Source organism: Bubalus bubalis, chromosome 2 (genome assembly GCF_019923935.1).
Source record: "Bubalus bubalis isolate 160015118507 breed Murrah chromosome 2, NDDB_SH_1, whole genome shotgun sequence".
In the NCBI taxonomy this organism is placed as follows: Eukaryota; Metazoa; Chordata; class Mammalia; order Artiodactyla; family Bovidae; genus Bubalus; species Bubalus bubalis.
In genome coordinates, this window is record NC_059158.1 from 183977478 (window position 1) to 183994113 (window position 16636).

Below are 16636 nucleotides of genomic sequence, written 5' to 3' on the forward strand. Positions count from 1 at the left end.
GGGTAGGGCCAGTGGAAGGACGGGAAGAGCTGAACAGGCCCAAGGTGGTGTCGGTTGTGCTAACGGCCAGACAGAGCTAAAGGCTGGGGCGGCTTACTAGGTGCTTTTATTATTTTTTTTACTCAATAATACACTTTTCTGTCCATACGGAAGTGGCTTTAAACAGAGCTCTTCATTAGTCTCCTGTGGCTGCTGTAGCAAATTGCCACACGTTTTGTTGCCTAAAACAACACAAATTGTCTGTTTCACAGGGGATTTCCCTGGTGGCTCAGTGGTAAAGAATCTGCCTGCTGGTGCAGGAGACACGGGTTCAACCCCTGATCCCGGGAGGATCTCAAATGCCTCAGAGCCACTAAGCCCGTGCCTCACAACTATTGAGCTTGTGAGCTACAGCTGCTGAGCCCACGTGCCTCAACTACTGAAGCTTGAGCACCCTGGAGCCCATGTTCCACAACAAGAGGAGCCACGGCGACGAGAAGCCTGAGCACCACGACTGGAGAAGAGCCGGCCCAGCAAGGAAGACCCGGCGCAGCAAAACAGTAAATAAACATTTAAAAATAAACCTTCCCACAGCTCTGTAGGTCAGACTCCACGTACAGGATGGCTGGCTTCTCTGCTTAGAATCCCCAAGGCCGAACTCGAGGTGTTGGCAGGGCTGCGTTTCTTTCTGGAGATCCTAGGGGACAGTCTATTTGGGGTTGTTGACAGAATTTAACCCCACGTGGTTGAAGGGCTGAGATTCCCATCTCCTTGCTGGCCGTCAGCCATGGTCACGCTCAGTTTCTAGAGGCAGCCTGTACTTCCTGCTGCCTGGCCCCCTCCAAAGACAGCCTGGCCTGGAGAGTCTCTCTCCTGCTTCCCATCTCTTTGGCTGTCCTGACTTACTTCTCTGAAGCCTGTCTTTATTTGTGACCGTGCCACTCTGCTTATGGAACCAGGGATTGAACGCACCCCCTCAGCAGTGAAAACATGGAGTCCTAACCTCTGGACCCCCAGGGAATTCCCAAGCATCTCCTTTAATGAACCTCTTCTACTCATCTCTCTCTGCTCCCTCTCCCACATGGTGGTATATAGATTACATTCAGTTCAGTTCAGTTCAGTCACTCAGTCCTGTCCAGCTCTTTGTGACCCCATGAATCGCAGCATGCCAGGCCTCCCTGTCCATCACCAACTCCTGGAGTTCACTCAGACTCACGTCCATCGAGTCAGTGATGCCATCCAGCCATCTCATCCTCTGTCGTCCCCTTCTCCTCCTGCCCCCAATCCCTCCCAGCATCAGAGTCTTTTCCAATGAGTCAACTCTTTGCATGAGGTGGCCAAAGTACTGGAGTGTCAGCTTTAGCATCAGTCCTTCCAAAGAAATCCCAGGGCTTATCTTCAGAATGGACTGGTTGGATCTCCTTGCAGTCCAAGGGACTCTCAAGAGTCTTCTCCAACACCACAGCTCAAAAGCATCAGTTCTTCAGCGCTCAGCCTTCTTCACAGTCCAACTCTCACATCCATACATGACCACTGGAAAAACCATAGCCTTGACTAGACGGACCTTTGTTGGCAAAGTAACGTCTCTGCTTTTGAATATGCTGTCTAGGTTGGTCGTAACTTACCATAGGTTACACTGGGCCCACTCAGTCTCGGATAATCTCCTTATTTTTGAGTCAGTTGATTTTTGTTCTGTCGCTCAGTCGCGTCTGACTCTCTGCGGCTCTGGGGACTGCAGCACGCCGGGCTTCCCTGTTCTTCACTATTTCCTGGAGGTTCCTCAGATTCATGTCCATCGAGTTTCTGATGCTCTCTAACCATCTGATTCTCTGCTACCCTCTTCTCCTTTTGCCTTCAGTCTTTCCCAGCTTTAGGGTCTTTTCCAGCGAGTTGGCTCTTTGCAACAGGTGGCCAAAATATTGGAGCTTCAGCTTCATCATCAGTCCTGTCAATGAATATTCAGGGTTTATTTCCTTTAGGATTGACTGGCTTGATCTCCTTGCTGTCAAGGGATTCTCAAGAGTCTCCTCCAGCACCACAATTCAAAAGAATCAGTTCTTCTCTCAGCCTTCTTTATGGTTCACATATCACATTTATACATGACTACTGGAAAAACCATAGCTTTGACTGTATGACTCTGTCAGCAAAGTGACGTCTTTGCTTTTTAATACACTGTCTAGGTTTGTCATAGCTTTTGTACCAAGGAGCAAGCGTCTTTTTATTTCGTGACTGCAGTCACCATCTGCAGTGATTTTGAAGCCCAAGAAAATAGAATCTGTCACTGCTTCCTCTTTTTCCTCATCTTTTTGCCATGAAGTGATGGAACTGGATGCCATGATATTTGTTTTTTGAATGTTGAGTTTTAAGCCAACTTTTTCACTCTTCTCTTTCACTTTCATCAAGAGGCTCTTCAGTTTCTCTTCACTTTCTGCCATAAGGGTGGTGTCATCTGCATATCTGAGGTTATTGATATTTCTCCTGAAAATCTTGATTCCAGCTTGTGCTTCATCCAGCCCGGCATTTCAAATAATGTATTCTGCATATAAGTTGAATAAGCAATGTGACAATATACAGCCTTGATGTACTCCTTTCCCAATTTGGAACCAGTCTGTTGTTCCATGTCCGGTTCTAACTGTTGCTTCTTGACCTGCTTACAGGTTTCTCAGGAGACAGGAGAGGCAGTCGAGCATTTCCATCTCTAAGAATTTTTCATAGTTTGTTGTTATCCACAGAGTCAAACGTTTTAGTGTAGTCAATGAAGCAGAAGTAGATATTTTTCTAGAATTACCTTGCTTTTTATACGATCCATTGGATGTTGGCAATTTGATCTCTGGTTCTTCTGCCTTTTCTAAATCCAGCTTGTACATCTGGAAGTTCTCAGTTCATATACTGTTGAATCTTAGTTTGATGGATTTTGAGCATTACCTTCCTAGCATGAGAGATGATCGCAATTGTATGGCAGTTTGAGCATTCTTTGGCATTGCCTTTCTTTGGGACTGGAATGAAAACTGACCTTTTGCAGTCCTGTGGCCACTGCTGAGTGTTCCAAATTTGCTGACATATTGAGTGCAGCACTTTCACAGCATCATCTTTTAGGATTTTAAATAGCTCAGCTGGAATTCCATCACGTCCACTAGCTTTGTTGGTAGTAATGCTCCCTAAGGCCCACTTGACTTCACACTCTAGGATATCTGGCTCCAGGTGAGTGACCACACCACCGTGGTTGTCCCAGTCATGAAGATCTTTTTTGTGCAGTTCTTCTGTGTATTCTTGGCACCTCTTCTTAATCTCCTCTGCTTCTGTTAGGTCCATACCATTTCTGTCCTTTACTGTGCCCATCTTTATATGAAATGTTCCCTTGATATCTCCTGTTTTCTTGAAGAGATCTCTAGTCCTTCCCATTCTATTTTTCCTCTATTTCTTTGCATTGTTCATTGAAGGATGCTTTCTAACCTCTCCTTAGAAAGGGGACGACAGAGGATGAGATGGTTGGATGGCATCACTGACTCGATGGACATGAGTTTGAGTAAACTCTGGGAGTTGGTGATGGACAGGGAGGCCTGGCGTGCTGTGGTCCATGGGGTCGCAAAGTGCCGGACACGACTGAGCAACTGAACTGAACTGAACTAACCTCTCCTTGCTATTCCCTGGAACTCTGCATTCAGTTGGATATATCTTTCCCTTTCTCCTTTGCTTTTCACGTCTCTTCCTTTCTGAGCTATCTGTGAAGCCTGCTCAGACAACCATGTTGCCTTCTTGCAATTCTTTTTCTTGGGGATAGTTTTGGTCACTGCCTCCTGTACAATGGTGTGAGCCTCCATCCATAGTTCTTCAGGCCCTCTGTTTACCCAATCCAATCCCTTGAAGTTATTCATCATCTCCACTGTGTAATCATAAGGGATTTGATTTAGGTCACACTTGAGTGGCCTAGTGGTTTTTCCTACTTTCTTCAAGTTAAGCTTGAATTTTGCAGTAAGGAGCTGATGATCTCAGCCACAGTCAGCTCCCAGTCTTATTTTTGCTGACTGTATAGAGCTTCTCCATCTTTGGCTACAAAGAATGTAATCAATCTGATTTTGGTATTGACCATTTGGTGATGTCCACACGTAAAGTCGTATTTTGTGTTGTTGGAAAAGGGTGTTTGGTATGAGCAGTGCATTCTCTTGGCAGAATTCTGTTAGCCTTTGCCCTGCTTCATTTTGTTCTCCAAGGCCAAACTTGTCTATTACTTCAGGTATCTCGTGACTTCCTAATTTTGTATTCCATTCCCCTATGATGAAAGGACATCTTTTTTTTGATGCTCTAGACATTCTTGTAAGTGTTCATAGAACTGTTAACAGCATATGCAAAGGATTATACACCATGCTGAAGTAGGATTTATCCCAGGAATGCAAGATTGGTTTAGCATTCAGAAATCAATTAATCTAATATCAATAGAATAAAGGACAAAACCCAAATGGTCTTCTTAATAGGTGCAGAGAAAGCATTTAACAAAATTCAAAATCTGTCATAAAAATGCTCAACAAACTATGAATGGAAGGTAACTTCTTTAGCCTGATAAAGGGCAGGAAAAACTCACAGCTAACACAATACTCAATGGTGAAAGACTGACTGCTTATCCCTTAAGTTCAGAAATAGGAAAAGGGTATTTACTCTCACCACTTATATTCCACATTAGACTGATGGTTCTAGCAAGGGCAATTATGCAAGAAAATGAAATAAAAGGCATTTAGATTGGCAAAGAATAGGCACAACTATCAGATGGCATGATCTTTATAAACAGAAAATCCTTAAAAAGAATCCACTAAAAAATCAGTTGGAATCAATAAACAAAATCAGCAGGATACAAAATCAATAAGGAAAAAGCAATTGTATGCCTATACACTTGTAATGAACAATCTGCAAATAAATTTTTTAAGAAAACAATTTTATTTGCAATACATCAAAAAAAATAAAATACTTAGGAATAAATTTCACAAAAGTAGTATAAAACTTATATTCCAAAAACTATATTGTTGAAAAAATTAAGAATACCTAACTAGAGACTTCCCTGTTGGTCCAGTGCTTAAGACTTTGCACTGGTCCAGGAACTGAGATCCTGCGTGCTGTGCAGTGTGGCCAAAAAAATGATAAAGAAGAAACAAGAAAACCTAAATAAATGGAAAGACACCCATGTTCATGGATCGGAAGACTTAATATTGATAAGATGGTGGTGGTGATGGTGGTTTAGTCGCTAAGTTGTGTCCAACTCTTGAGACCCCATGGACTGCAGCCCACCAGGTTCCTCTGTCCATGAGATTTTCCAGGCAAGGATACTGGAGTGGGTTGCTATTTCCTTCTCCAGGGGATCTTCCCAACCCAGGGATCGAACCTGGGTCTCCTGCATGGCAGGCAGATTCTTTACCAACTGAGCTACAAGGGAAGACTGATAAGATGATAGTACTTCTCAAACTGATCTACAGATTTCAAAGCAATCATTCTTAAAGAACCAGCTGGCTTCTTGGAAGAAACTGACAAGCTGATCTTAAAGTTTGTATGAAAATTCAAGGGACTCAGAATAGCCAGGATAATCTTGAAAAGAACAAAGTTGGAGGACTCATACTTCGTGATTTCAAAATTTACTACAAAGTTGCAGCCGTCAAGGCTGTGAAGCACTGATGTAAAGATTTAAAATCGATGCGATTGGATTGGAGATCCAGAGATAACCCTCACGTTTACAGTTAGTTGATTTTCAACAGGGTGCCAAGATGATTCAGTGGAGAACAGATGATCTTTCTAATAAATGGCGCTGGGACAACTAGATGTTCACATGCGAAAGAATGATGCTGGACTCCAGCCTCACACTGTATATAAAAATTAACTCAGAATGGGTCAAAAAGCCAAATATGAGGTAAAACTATTAAACATGTAAAATAAAACACAGGTTTAAATCTTTATTGCCTTGAATTAGACAATGCTTTCTTAGGTACTACACCAAAAGCATAAACAACAAAAGAAAAAAAAAGATAAACTGGACTTAATTAAAACTTTCATGCTTTAAAGAATACTATCAAAAAAGAGAAAAGACAGCCCACAGAATGAGAGAAAATATTTTCAAATCATATAGTATGATAAGGTGCTTGAGTCTAGAAAAAAATAAAACAATCTACTCAAGAATAAAGAGACTACCCAGTTTTAAAATGGGCAAAGGATCTGAAGGGATATTTCTGAAAAGAAGATACACAAGTCGCCAATGAGCACACGCTCGGATGTTCACCGTCAGCCATTCTGGCCGCACTGTGTCGCCGCTGCTGCACGCGGGTTTTCTCTCGCTGTGCTGAGCCGGGGCTACTCTTCCGCGTGGGCTTTTCATTGCGGTGACTTCTCTGGTTTTGGAGACAGGCTCTAGAACATGGGCTCAGCAGTTGTGGTGCATGAGCTTTAGTTGCTCTGTGGCAAGTGGGATCTTCCCAGTCCAGGGGTCGAACTATGTCCGCTGCGGTCTCAGGCAGATTCTTATCCACTGTACCACCAGGGAAGCCCTGTGCTTTATTTTTTTAGTTTAATTTTTTGACCGTGCTGCACAACTTGTGGGATTTTAGTTGCCCAACCAGGGATTGAACCTGGACCCTTGGCAGTGAGAGTGCAGAGCTCTAACCACTGGACTGCCAGGGAATTCCTGATTTGTACACTTTAAATGGGTGAATAGTTTGATGTGGGTTATAGCTCAATTAAAAATAATTGTGAGTGATGATAAAGGATAAGAGGCTTCCCAGGTGGCTCTAGTGGTAAGGAACCCGCCTGCCAGTGCAGGAGACGCAAGACATGCAGGTTTGATCCCTGGGTTGGGAAGATCCCCTGGAGGAGGAAATGGCACCCCGCTCCAGTATTCTTGCCTGGAAAATTCTATGGACAAAGAAGCCTGGCAGCCTACAGCCCATGGGGTCAGAGTCAGACACGACTGAGCGTCTGAGCGCATAAATGTATAAAAATACATAAAGATTGTTACCATGAATGCCATGTAGCTACCATCCAACTGCATACATGGAGCATAGTTAATTTAGTTGAAGGCCCTGTGTACCCACCCCTCCCTGATGGCTCCCTGCCCACCTGAGTCCTACCAGGCATTCTCTGTTCTCAGTTGGTTACATGTGATTATCGTTCCCGTGAATTTACAACAGCCTTCTTTACTAGTCAAACTGTCCTTGCTGTGTGAGGAAACAGACTGTGCACGAAGGTGTCACGGGGCTGAGGGAGGGCTTGGCTACTGTTGGCGTTGGGAGTCACTGTGCTTAGGAGGGTGTGGAAGGCAAGTCTGGCAGACCTGAGCAAGAGACCAAAAAATATGAAACCTAGGTTCAACCCAGCTAGGTCTGATTCTTAAGTCTAGTATTTGTCACATCATAACAAGAAGCAGAGACATCACTTTGCCAACAAAGGTCCATATAGTCAAAGCTATGGTTTTACCAGTAGTCATGTATGGATGTGAGAGATGGACTATAAAGAAGACCGAGTGTCGAAGAATTGATGCTTTCAAAATGTGGTACTGGAGAAGACTCTTGAAAGTCCATTGGACTGAAAGGAGATCAAGCTAGTCAATCTTAAAGGAAATAAACCCTTAAAATTCACTGGGAGGACTGATGCTGAAGCTGAAGCTCCAATACTTTGGTCACCTGATTCGAAGAGCTGACTCATTAGAAAAGACCCTGATGAAAGATCGAAAGCAGGAGGAAAAGTGGGTGACAAAGGATGAGATGGTTGGGTGGCATCACTGACTCAGCGGACATGAGTTTGAGCAAACTCTGAGAGATGGTGAAGGACAGGGGAGCCTGGTGCACTGCAGTCCATGGGGCTGTAAAGAGCTGGGCACAACTGAGCGACTGAACACCAACGGAAGTGTGACAGTAGAGGGGAGCAAGGGCTATTGTCTGAGAATGTATGCCTACTGCTGCTTTCTTAAAATACTAGTTTATTATTTTTGGATGTTCTGGGTCTTCATTGCTATGCGCAGGCATCTCACTGTGGTGACTTCTCTTGTTGCGGAGCGCAGGCTCCAGGTGCTTAAGCTTCAGCAGGTGCAGCTTGCGGGCCCTGGGCACAGGCTTCAGGTGCTGTGGCATGCGGGCTCTTCCTGGACCAGGGATCGAACCCCTGTCCCCTGCGTTCGCAGGCAGACAGTTATCTCCTAGCCACTGGACGAGCAGGCAAGTCCCGCCTACTGCTTCTTTTAGAAGAAAGAATTTGTACCGTTCTCTGAGATCTTGAGGACTGGGGTAACTACAGTGTTACACGTGGAGCCTTGTAAACGGCTTCTGAATAAAACATACGAGTGCGGATAGTGACTGAGGGCTGGTGATGGGAGTGGATGACCAGCCTCTCTTCCTGCTTTCTACAGGACTCCGGACCCTGTAGGTGCTCATCTAAGTACTGAGTGGAGGGGTGGGAGGGACAGGGAATGAATCAATGGAAGGATGACAGGATAGACGGTGGCGATCAGATTGGATGGGTGAGAGGATCAGTGGGCGGGGCTGAGTGACTGATGGGCGGGGGGCGGGGCAGGCGGCGGGCGCGGAGGAGAGGGAAACCGCTGGGTGTCTTTCCTGCTCACTGCTTGTTCATCTTTTGTTTTCAGCTCCGGGCGGCAGAGGTGGAGATCAAAGATCTGCAGTCGGAGTTTGAGCTGGAGAAGATCGATTACTTGGCCACCATCCGGCGGCAGGAACGTGACTTTCTGCTCTTCCAGCAGCTCTTGGAGCAGGTGCAGCCCCTGATTCGACGGGACTGTAACTATAGCAACCTGGAGAAGATAAGACGAGAGTCCTGCTGGGATGAAGACAATGGTTTCTGGAAGATTCCCGAGCCCATCATCATAAAAACCAGCCTCCCAGCAGGTCAGGGGCTTTGCTGTCGCTGCCCACCTCCTTTGCCCCCCGCCCTTCTCCACAGTCTGCTCTCCCACAGGCTGACAGGGGGGGCCCTGCACCCCTCCCAGCTGGCTCTAACCCTAACCCTGGGTACCCAGAATGTCGGGGGCCTGAGTCAGACACACGTGGGTTGGAGTTTTGGCTCCAGCAGTCGCTGTCAGCTCTTGGGACTCAGTGTTTTCATCTGTGGGATGGGGATCAATAACGGCACCTTCCTTAAAGATCGCTAGGTGGCTTAACGTCTTATGACGTGTAAAATCCTTGGAAACATGCCCGGCACATTTTAAGTGCCTGATGCATTTAATTACCACGATCGTAATTGTCCTTACTTCAGCCTGCAATAACCCTTTGAAGGGATATTTTCACCCGTCTTCTGTATGAGACATCTCAGAGAGTGTAAGTGACTTATCCAGAGTCACAATCAGAGCAGTGAGTTGTAGGCCAAGAACAGAAGCGAGCTGGGCAGTTGCAGGCCTGGCTCACTTTCTCCTTTTGCTGCTGATCTCCTGTGTGACCCTGTGATGATCACTGTCCCTCTCTGGGCCTCGGTCGCCTGATCTTCATAGAAAAGGGGTTGGATGAGCTACTCCTGAAAGCCACCGAGCCCTCACTGAGTCTCAGGTTAGGCTCAGATTTGCAGTGGATCCTCTCCAGCGGCTCCGCCCATCCAGGGAGCTACAGGCTCCCGGGTCTGGTGGGGCCGCACCCATCCGCCCCCTGCTCAGGGAGTGCTCACCTAGGTCCTCATCTCTGATGACCCTGGCGGGCACAGCGCAGCAGGCAGGGAGCAAAAGTGGGGCGACACACAGTTTGGAAGAAAGAAACTAGAGACAGAATTAAAGTTTTAAAGATGGGACGGGGGACTCAAGATCTCAGGGGTCAAGAGCGCTGTTCCTCGGAGCCACGTCACTTGTATTTAGCGTCTCGGCACGCAGAGAGTATCTGTGGTGCTACGATAAGATCAGCTTCCTGTGTGCCCCGTCCCGAGTCCCACGTTACTGATGACCTTGAACTGTCGTTATTTTCTCGTGCAAAGGGTATCACCCTGCTGGAGGCCCTAACCCCGCACATGCTTTGGGGAAAACATCTTGGTGTGTGCAGTGAACAGTATTCTGAACTTGCACTCACCTAGCGTTCCAAGGCCCACACTGTTTTTCCTTGGCTCAGCAGGGCCTGACGACCCCAACTCATCGAGCCGATGAACTTTTGTTTAGAGTATACTTAATTGCTCTATCTTGCTTTCATTCTTTTCCCATGGCATTTTATTCGTGGCTTAGCCAGAGCAACACGCGGCTGACTGTTAACCCCTGCCTGGCACCACCCCCGGTGAAACGCCAGCTGCCTCATTTCCTCGCAGGCTGCAGGCAGCGCTGGCCTGTCTCCCCAGGCCCACCTGCAGTCTTGCCTGGAGGCAGGGGAATGGCTGCTTCGGCCTAAGCCCTCCTGATGTCTCTCAGAGCCATCCCCTCTCTAGGGTTGGGCAGTGTCCTCCCCTGGCTCCAAGCCCGAGCCAGGCCTGCCTGAGCACCCAGCCTCTCCCCCAGCCCTGCTGGCCCTCCTTCCAGGCAGCAGTGACCTCAGCTTCTGTTTTCTCATAGCAGTTTCAACAGGGCCACAGACCAGACCAGCCCGCAAAACTTCCGCAGAGGACAACGGCGAACCAGGCATGGTAGGGTCTCTGGGAGAGCCAGTGGGGAGCGGGGAGCTTGGCTTCCAAGGTGCGGTGGGCCAGGGGGGCTGTAGGAACTGGATTGTGCTTCCAGGCGACCTGAGGATTACATCAGGGGGCTGAGCGGGGGCCCTGTCTATGTCACCCTTTGCACCTAGACCCCATAGCTGCTCTGGCCCTCGTTCAGAGGCACTTTAGTGTGTGCAGAGACCAGAGAAGGAGCAGGGGCTCAAGGCAGCCCACCCTGCTGGTGAAGGATAGAGGTTTCAGCCGCAAACCCAGAGACCAAACAGCTCATCCTGGTTTCCTGGGCCCCGGCTGGTACTCTTGGACAGAAAGCGTCCTCAAAAGTTTCCATAAACAGTCACTGTGATTCTAAAGTCACTTTACTTCATACTGCCTTTATTTTGTATTACAGCAAATACACAGCCTTAAAGGAGGTCAGCCAACTTTTCTCTAAAGGGCCACACAGCAACCATGTCAGGGCTTGGGTGCTAGGCGGTCTCTCACACAGCTCTCAGCCCTGCCAGACAGTGTGAACCCACCCCCGCCGTATGTAGATGGCTGAGCACAGCTGTGTCCAGAGCGCTTCCAAGAACAGTCTGTGGGCCAGGTTTGACCCACAGACTGTATAATTTGCTGATCCTCACCATTAACCATTACAGATACTTTGGAAAACCTACATGGAACATACCTTTGCAGTCACGATAAGGTCACTCGCAGGTTGATGAATTCCAGCCAAGCATCTCCATGTGAGCAACTCAGGCTGGTCTAAGGCACTGATTGGCTGCTTTTGATTCCCTAACTTGGTTTTAAAAAAAGGAAAAGGAAAGTTGTTCCTGAGAAAAGCCATTCTGAATCTAGGGTTATATTTGAATGCTTTAGTTCCATGTGATGGATACCTATGCAAAGCAAACAGTCATAAGCAAAACAGGGATTTTCTTGGTCTGTGTTAAGTGGACCAGTTTCAGGCATGGCTGGATCAAGGGGCCCAACCAGTCCTGGTTCTGTGTGGCTTCTTCACCTCTTGGCTCTGCTTCACCTGGAGTCCTAGGTTTGGACGGAGGCAGGCCTTCTCTGTGTGGCGGGAAAGATCGCTGCTAGCAATTGGTAATCCAAGAGGAAGAGAGATACGGTTTTTTGGAGCTTCCTTAAACCAATGCTTGTGGGAAGATTCTGATTGGCTCTGCCTGGGTCATGGGCCTACTCTTAGACCAATGACTATGTCCAAAGATGTCGTTCTGTGATTGGCCCACTCCGGGCCACGTGTCCAGATGTGTAGCAGGGGATGGGCAGGCGGCAGTGCTGCTGCTGCCGCTGCCGCTGGGGTGCCCTGAACGCGTAACCCACCATGACCATGTCCAGTGGGTGAAGGGTGGTTCCCTGAAGGACGAGATTCGGGCTGAAGAAAACAGATCCACGGCAGCAGTGAAAAGCACTAAGGCTTGGTGACAGAAAGTGTTAGAGGACTCCAGTTCTAATGATCATAAATGAGCTCGTGAGCTGCGCACTGTTATATGAGTCTGTGTCCTGGGTGTGGGGGATGTAGTATTTTCCTTGCCCCTGATGGGCCTGGTTTTGAGCACTGCAGGAGGAATAAGGTGCTTCCTGTCCCAAGGTGGGGGTGGGGAGGAGCGTGTGTAGACTGGAGACGGCCAGCCTCCTTGCTGCCCTGAGCTGCCTGGATCCCACCACAGGAGTTAGGGTCTGGAGTGGAGGGTACCACAACGTGGGCAGTGAGGTTCAGGGCAGCCCGCTGCTCAGGCTGGCAGAGCCCGCAGAACCGCCTCGGGTCAGGGCACAGGGTACAGGAAGTGCACAAACAAGGGGTCCTGACCTGGAGGACTTGGAATCTTGGCAGGAAGAGGACCGCTACAGGCTGATGCTCAGTCGCAGTGACAGTGAGAACATAGCCAGTAACTACTTCCGGCCCAAGCGGGCCAGCCAGATCCTCGGCACGGACCCCATGAAGAGCCTGGGTGAGCATCCCGCCTGCCTCCTGCCCTCCAGCCCCTCCCTGAGCGCTCTGGAGTCACACAGGCCGGGCCAGGAGCCCCTTTCCCTCTCTGAGCCTGTTTCCTCCGCTCTGAAGTGAGGGGAGCTGCCTCCTTCTGTGATCGGTGAGACGAGGTGGGGAGTGCCTCCCATCTCCTGTCCCCCTCCATTTCCTGGGGGGCGAGGTGCCAAGTTGGATCCTCTATCTTCCTGACACACAGCAGGCCCTTAGCACATGGCCGGGCCCCAGCCTGGGCTTGCCCAGGACTCGGTCAGTTCCTCACCAGCTTCTTCAGATGGCAACTCATTCCCAAAGCAGGGCAATCAGGACCACAAAAGCAAAACATGATATTATAAGCAAGAGTTGAAAGCCACTTTGCTCTTAAAACTGAAACCAAAGACACTGAGCTTCCAATCCAATACCAATTAAAAAGCAAACCTCAGATCTGTCCTGAGGTTGTTTGAGAGACAGAGTGAGTGGAGGTGAGGAGTAAGGAGAGGAAAGCTGGACCGTGAAGAAACTCACATCCCATGAGTACCTGGCATCGTGCCCATGTTGCAGATGAGGAAACCGAGGCTGAGAGAAGCAGCTCCCCAAGGTTACCCTCCCATGAAGTGACGGAGCAGGGTTTTGCAGCAGGCTTGTCTGGCTTGACACCCCAGGCTGCACAGTCTGAAGCTTGAAAATTCATGCACGCAGCCCAGACCCTTTGGGCAGAGATGGAGTGCTGGGCCCAAGGCCTCAGCCAGAGCAGCTCTCAGAGCCTGGGGTCCCAGGGCCTCTGGCTGGGGCGGGGGGACCAGACTCTGTACCCCACACAGTCTTTCCTCTCCACCCCCCACATCCTGGCCAACAGCGTGTCTCCCTTCTGTGCTTTTCCGCAGCATACCACAGCTCCCCACCAGGCCTCAGCTCCCCGCTCGGCGGTGGCTCTGCCATCCCACCTGCCCAGGCCCTGGAAATGCCCCAGCCTCGGCCCTTCCGCCTCGAGTCCCTCGACATCCCCTTCACCAAGGCCAAGCGTAAGAAAAGCAAAAGCAGCTTTGGCGGTGAGCCTTTGTGAACACACTGCCGGCTGCCGCCCTGCCCTTGGGCTCCCGTGAGACCACCAGGCTCCCCAGGGCAGCTTCAGCCAGGCCTCCTCCCGCCTGCCCCCAACAGTGACCGGGGCACCCAAGGGGGCCTGTCCCTGGGAAGGCTCACTCCCCTCTCTGCTACCCAGAGAGCCCACTCTGCCCAGGGTGTGAGCCCCTCGGAGCCTGGACCATCCTTGGAGATAACTGCTCCCCACACCACACCAGTGTTCCCATCGGCCCACCGCCGTGCCCACCAGTGCGGTTCCGTGCCTCCCTGGGTTCAGAAACCTCAGCTCTGCCTCCAGGCCTTCATCAGCATCCTGCAGAGTCCAGCAGCTTCCACGTGGATCAAGATCAGCACCTTGGCAGTTGAACACTCTTCCTCTGTCCAGTAGGCCCCACTTGGTGGGGAAGCCCTGTGGGGCAGGCCCAGGGGTCCTGGAGCAGCTGGTCTGCAGCCCAGGGGAGGCCATTCCACATTAAGCTGCCCTAATAAACTGCCTTTTACCGACGACTGCTCTTCTCCGGTCCTCAGACAGCGTCCCCGCGGCCCCTCCCTGGCCTCCTTGGGGAAGCTCTTTTGGAGCAGGGCTTCTTTTGTGTATGTATGTACGTTTGTGTTTACTTTTGGCTGTGCTGGGTCTTCGCTGCTGCACACGGGCTTTCTCTAGTTGGGGTGAGCGGAGGCTCCTCTTCGTTGCGATGCACAGGCTTACTGTGGTGACTTCTGTAGCAGAGCAGGGCTCTGGGCGCACGGGCTTCAGTAGTTGTGGTTCATGGGCTTAGTGGCTCTGTGGCATGTGGCATCTTCCTGGACCAGGGATCTGTCCGGTGTCCCCTACATTGGCAGTCCGATCCTTAACCACTGAGCCACCAGGGAAGCCTGGAGCAGGGGTTCTTAACAGCCTGCAGGCTCCAGGTCTCTGCAACTCCCTGCAATTTTGAGTATAAGTGCAGCTTTTTCAGCAGAGAGCATATAAATGGAACCGGTGTTAGATTCTTGGAAGGATCTGTGACCCAGGAGAGCAGACTCCTTGTTTTGGGAAATAGGGGCCACATCTGGCTGAGGTCCAGAGAAGACCCAGGTCTTGATGCCCTCGGGGGCTGTGTTGGAAACGTGCGTGCTAACATCGCTAGAAATGAATCCAGGCCATCCCAGTTGCCTAAGACTGACCCATCCCCTTGCCCATTGTATCCCAGGCCTGCTCTGTGGGAGGGGCCCAGTCTGAGGGAAAAGGCTTTGGTGCTGTCCTGAGCCTCATTTCACACTGAGCATCTGTGAAATGGGGATAATACCAACCCCACAGGGTTATTGTGAAGGTTAAATGAGATAGTGTATAGAGTTCTTCGTGCAATCTCCAGGGGATCTTCCCAACCCAGGGATCAAACCCAGGTCTCCCGCATTGCAGGCGGATTCTTTACCAGCTGAGCCACCAGGGAAGCCCAAGAATACTGGAGTGGGTAGCCTATCCCTTCTCCAGCAGGTCTTCCTGACCCAGGAATCGAACCGGGGTCTCCTGCATTGCAGGCGGATTCTTTACCAACTGGAGCTATCAGGGAAGCCCTCACAGGGTTATTGTGAAGGTTAAATGAGATAGTGTGTAGAGTTCCTGCTGCATAGCAGGTGCTGTTAGTTCTCCAGTCCTCCCCTTCATATTTTGTATTAACTACTGTGGTAGCTGCCCCAAGCTACTTGCCTGAGCCAAGGAGCTCATGTTCTGGAGAAGCCAGGGCAGAAGGTGCTTAGGAAACCCAGAGATCAGCCTAAGGGGAGGCAGGCTGCAGTGCACCCTTTGAGCAAGAGAATGCAAAATCAGGTCTGTATGGGGAACAGTGTCCTTGTGAAGGGAGCAGCAGTGGGTGGGGCTACCACGAAGGATGGAGAAGATCCCTTAAGATGGGAATGTGGGGAGAGGGTTCCTGGTAGAGTGGTCCTCCTGAACAAAAGGCAGGAGGTGGGAAGATCAGGGTATGTAAAAGGTGGGAGGAGACCTGTTCCATGGAAGCCCTGAGCAGGGACCGAGAGGAGATAAGGCTGCCGAGATGAGTTTAGGTGCAGACCTGCGTGAAGAGCCTCTGGATTCTGTGAGCTGTGGCCGACTGCTCAGTGACTGCCTACACCATCGGGTCTAAGTAAGAAGTGGACTGATGTGGCATCATGGGCTGAAGGGCAGGAGGGCTGGGCTGTGGGACAGGAGTTCGGGGTGCAGTCATTGGGGATGGAGGGTAGGATTGGTAGAAGAGAAGCGCAGAGGGAGGTTTTGACTTTTGCCCCCACGTTCTTGGTTCGGTGGACAAGCAGAATACATCAGAAAAGAATGGCTGCCTTCTCTCCACAGTTACCTTTGCCATTCACTCCAGGATTGGGGCTGAGCCCTAGAGAACAGCTAAGTCCTGGAGATGCTTGTGGTTGCTTTTACTTAGAGCCCTGGTGGTCTGAGGAGAGCTGGCTGCCCTCTGTCAGTTCAGAAGGGGTGTGGGGCCAGCCCGCCAGGCTCCTCTGTCCATGGAGATTCTCCAGGAAAGGTACTGGAGTGGGTTGCCATTTCCTTCTCCAGATCTTCCTGACCTAGGTTACAAACCTGGGTCTCCTGCATTGTAGGTGGATTCTTTACCGACGGAGCTACAAGGGAAGCCCCAAAAAGTTACCCTGAAAGTCGCTCAGCCAACTCTTTGCGATTCCATGGACTGCAGCCCGCCAGGCTCTTCTGTTCATGGAAGCCTCCAGGCAAGACTACTGGAGTGAGTTGCAATTTCCTTCTCCAGGGGAATCTTCCCGACCCAGGGATCGAACCTAGGTATCCCGCACTGCAGGCAGATTCTACCCTCTGAGCCACCAGGAGAAGCAGCCTGGAAACCGGTGAAGCGCCCAGGTTACAGGGCTGGTGCGAGCATGCGCCCAGCTAGAGGTGCTGAATGTACGCCCAGTCCACACTGCCTCCGGCCTGCGGGTGGGCCGCGCCCGCGCCAAGGCCCTGCGCCCGTGAGCAGCGGGAGAGATTCCGGCCCTCTT

At 50.1% G+C, this 16636-nt stretch overlaps 1 protein-coding gene and 1 non-coding gene across 9 annotated transcripts in view; one reads left to right on the forward strand and one right to left on the reverse strand.

Moving 5' to 3' along the window:
• Positions 1-14135, forward strand: part of KIF17 (kinesin family member 17) — a 50262-nt gene extending 36127 nt beyond the window's left edge. For 2 of the 8 annotated variants that reach the window (XM_045164653.1, XM_045164657.1), the window contains 4 exons: positions 8591-8849; positions 10481-10551; positions 12413-12530; positions 13432-14135. In XM_045164653.1, coding sequence (XP_045020588.1) covers positions 8591-8849; positions 10481-10551; positions 12413-12530; positions 13432-13610 — 627 coding nt within the window. In that variant the 3' untranslated portion in view covers positions 13611-14135. Of the gene's footprint in view, positions 1-8590; positions 8850-10480; positions 10552-10709; positions 11196-12412; positions 12531-13431 lie in introns of those variants that run through there. The other 6 variants (XM_045164654.1, XM_045164658.1, XM_045164659.1 and 3 more) reach the window with 5 other exon arrangements.
• On the reverse strand, positions 5330-5401 carry TRNAG-GCC. Its single transcript has one exon. It is a non-coding gene; the product is annotated as a tRNA-Gly (tRNA).
• Positions 14136-16636: the final 2501 nt, after the last annotated feature.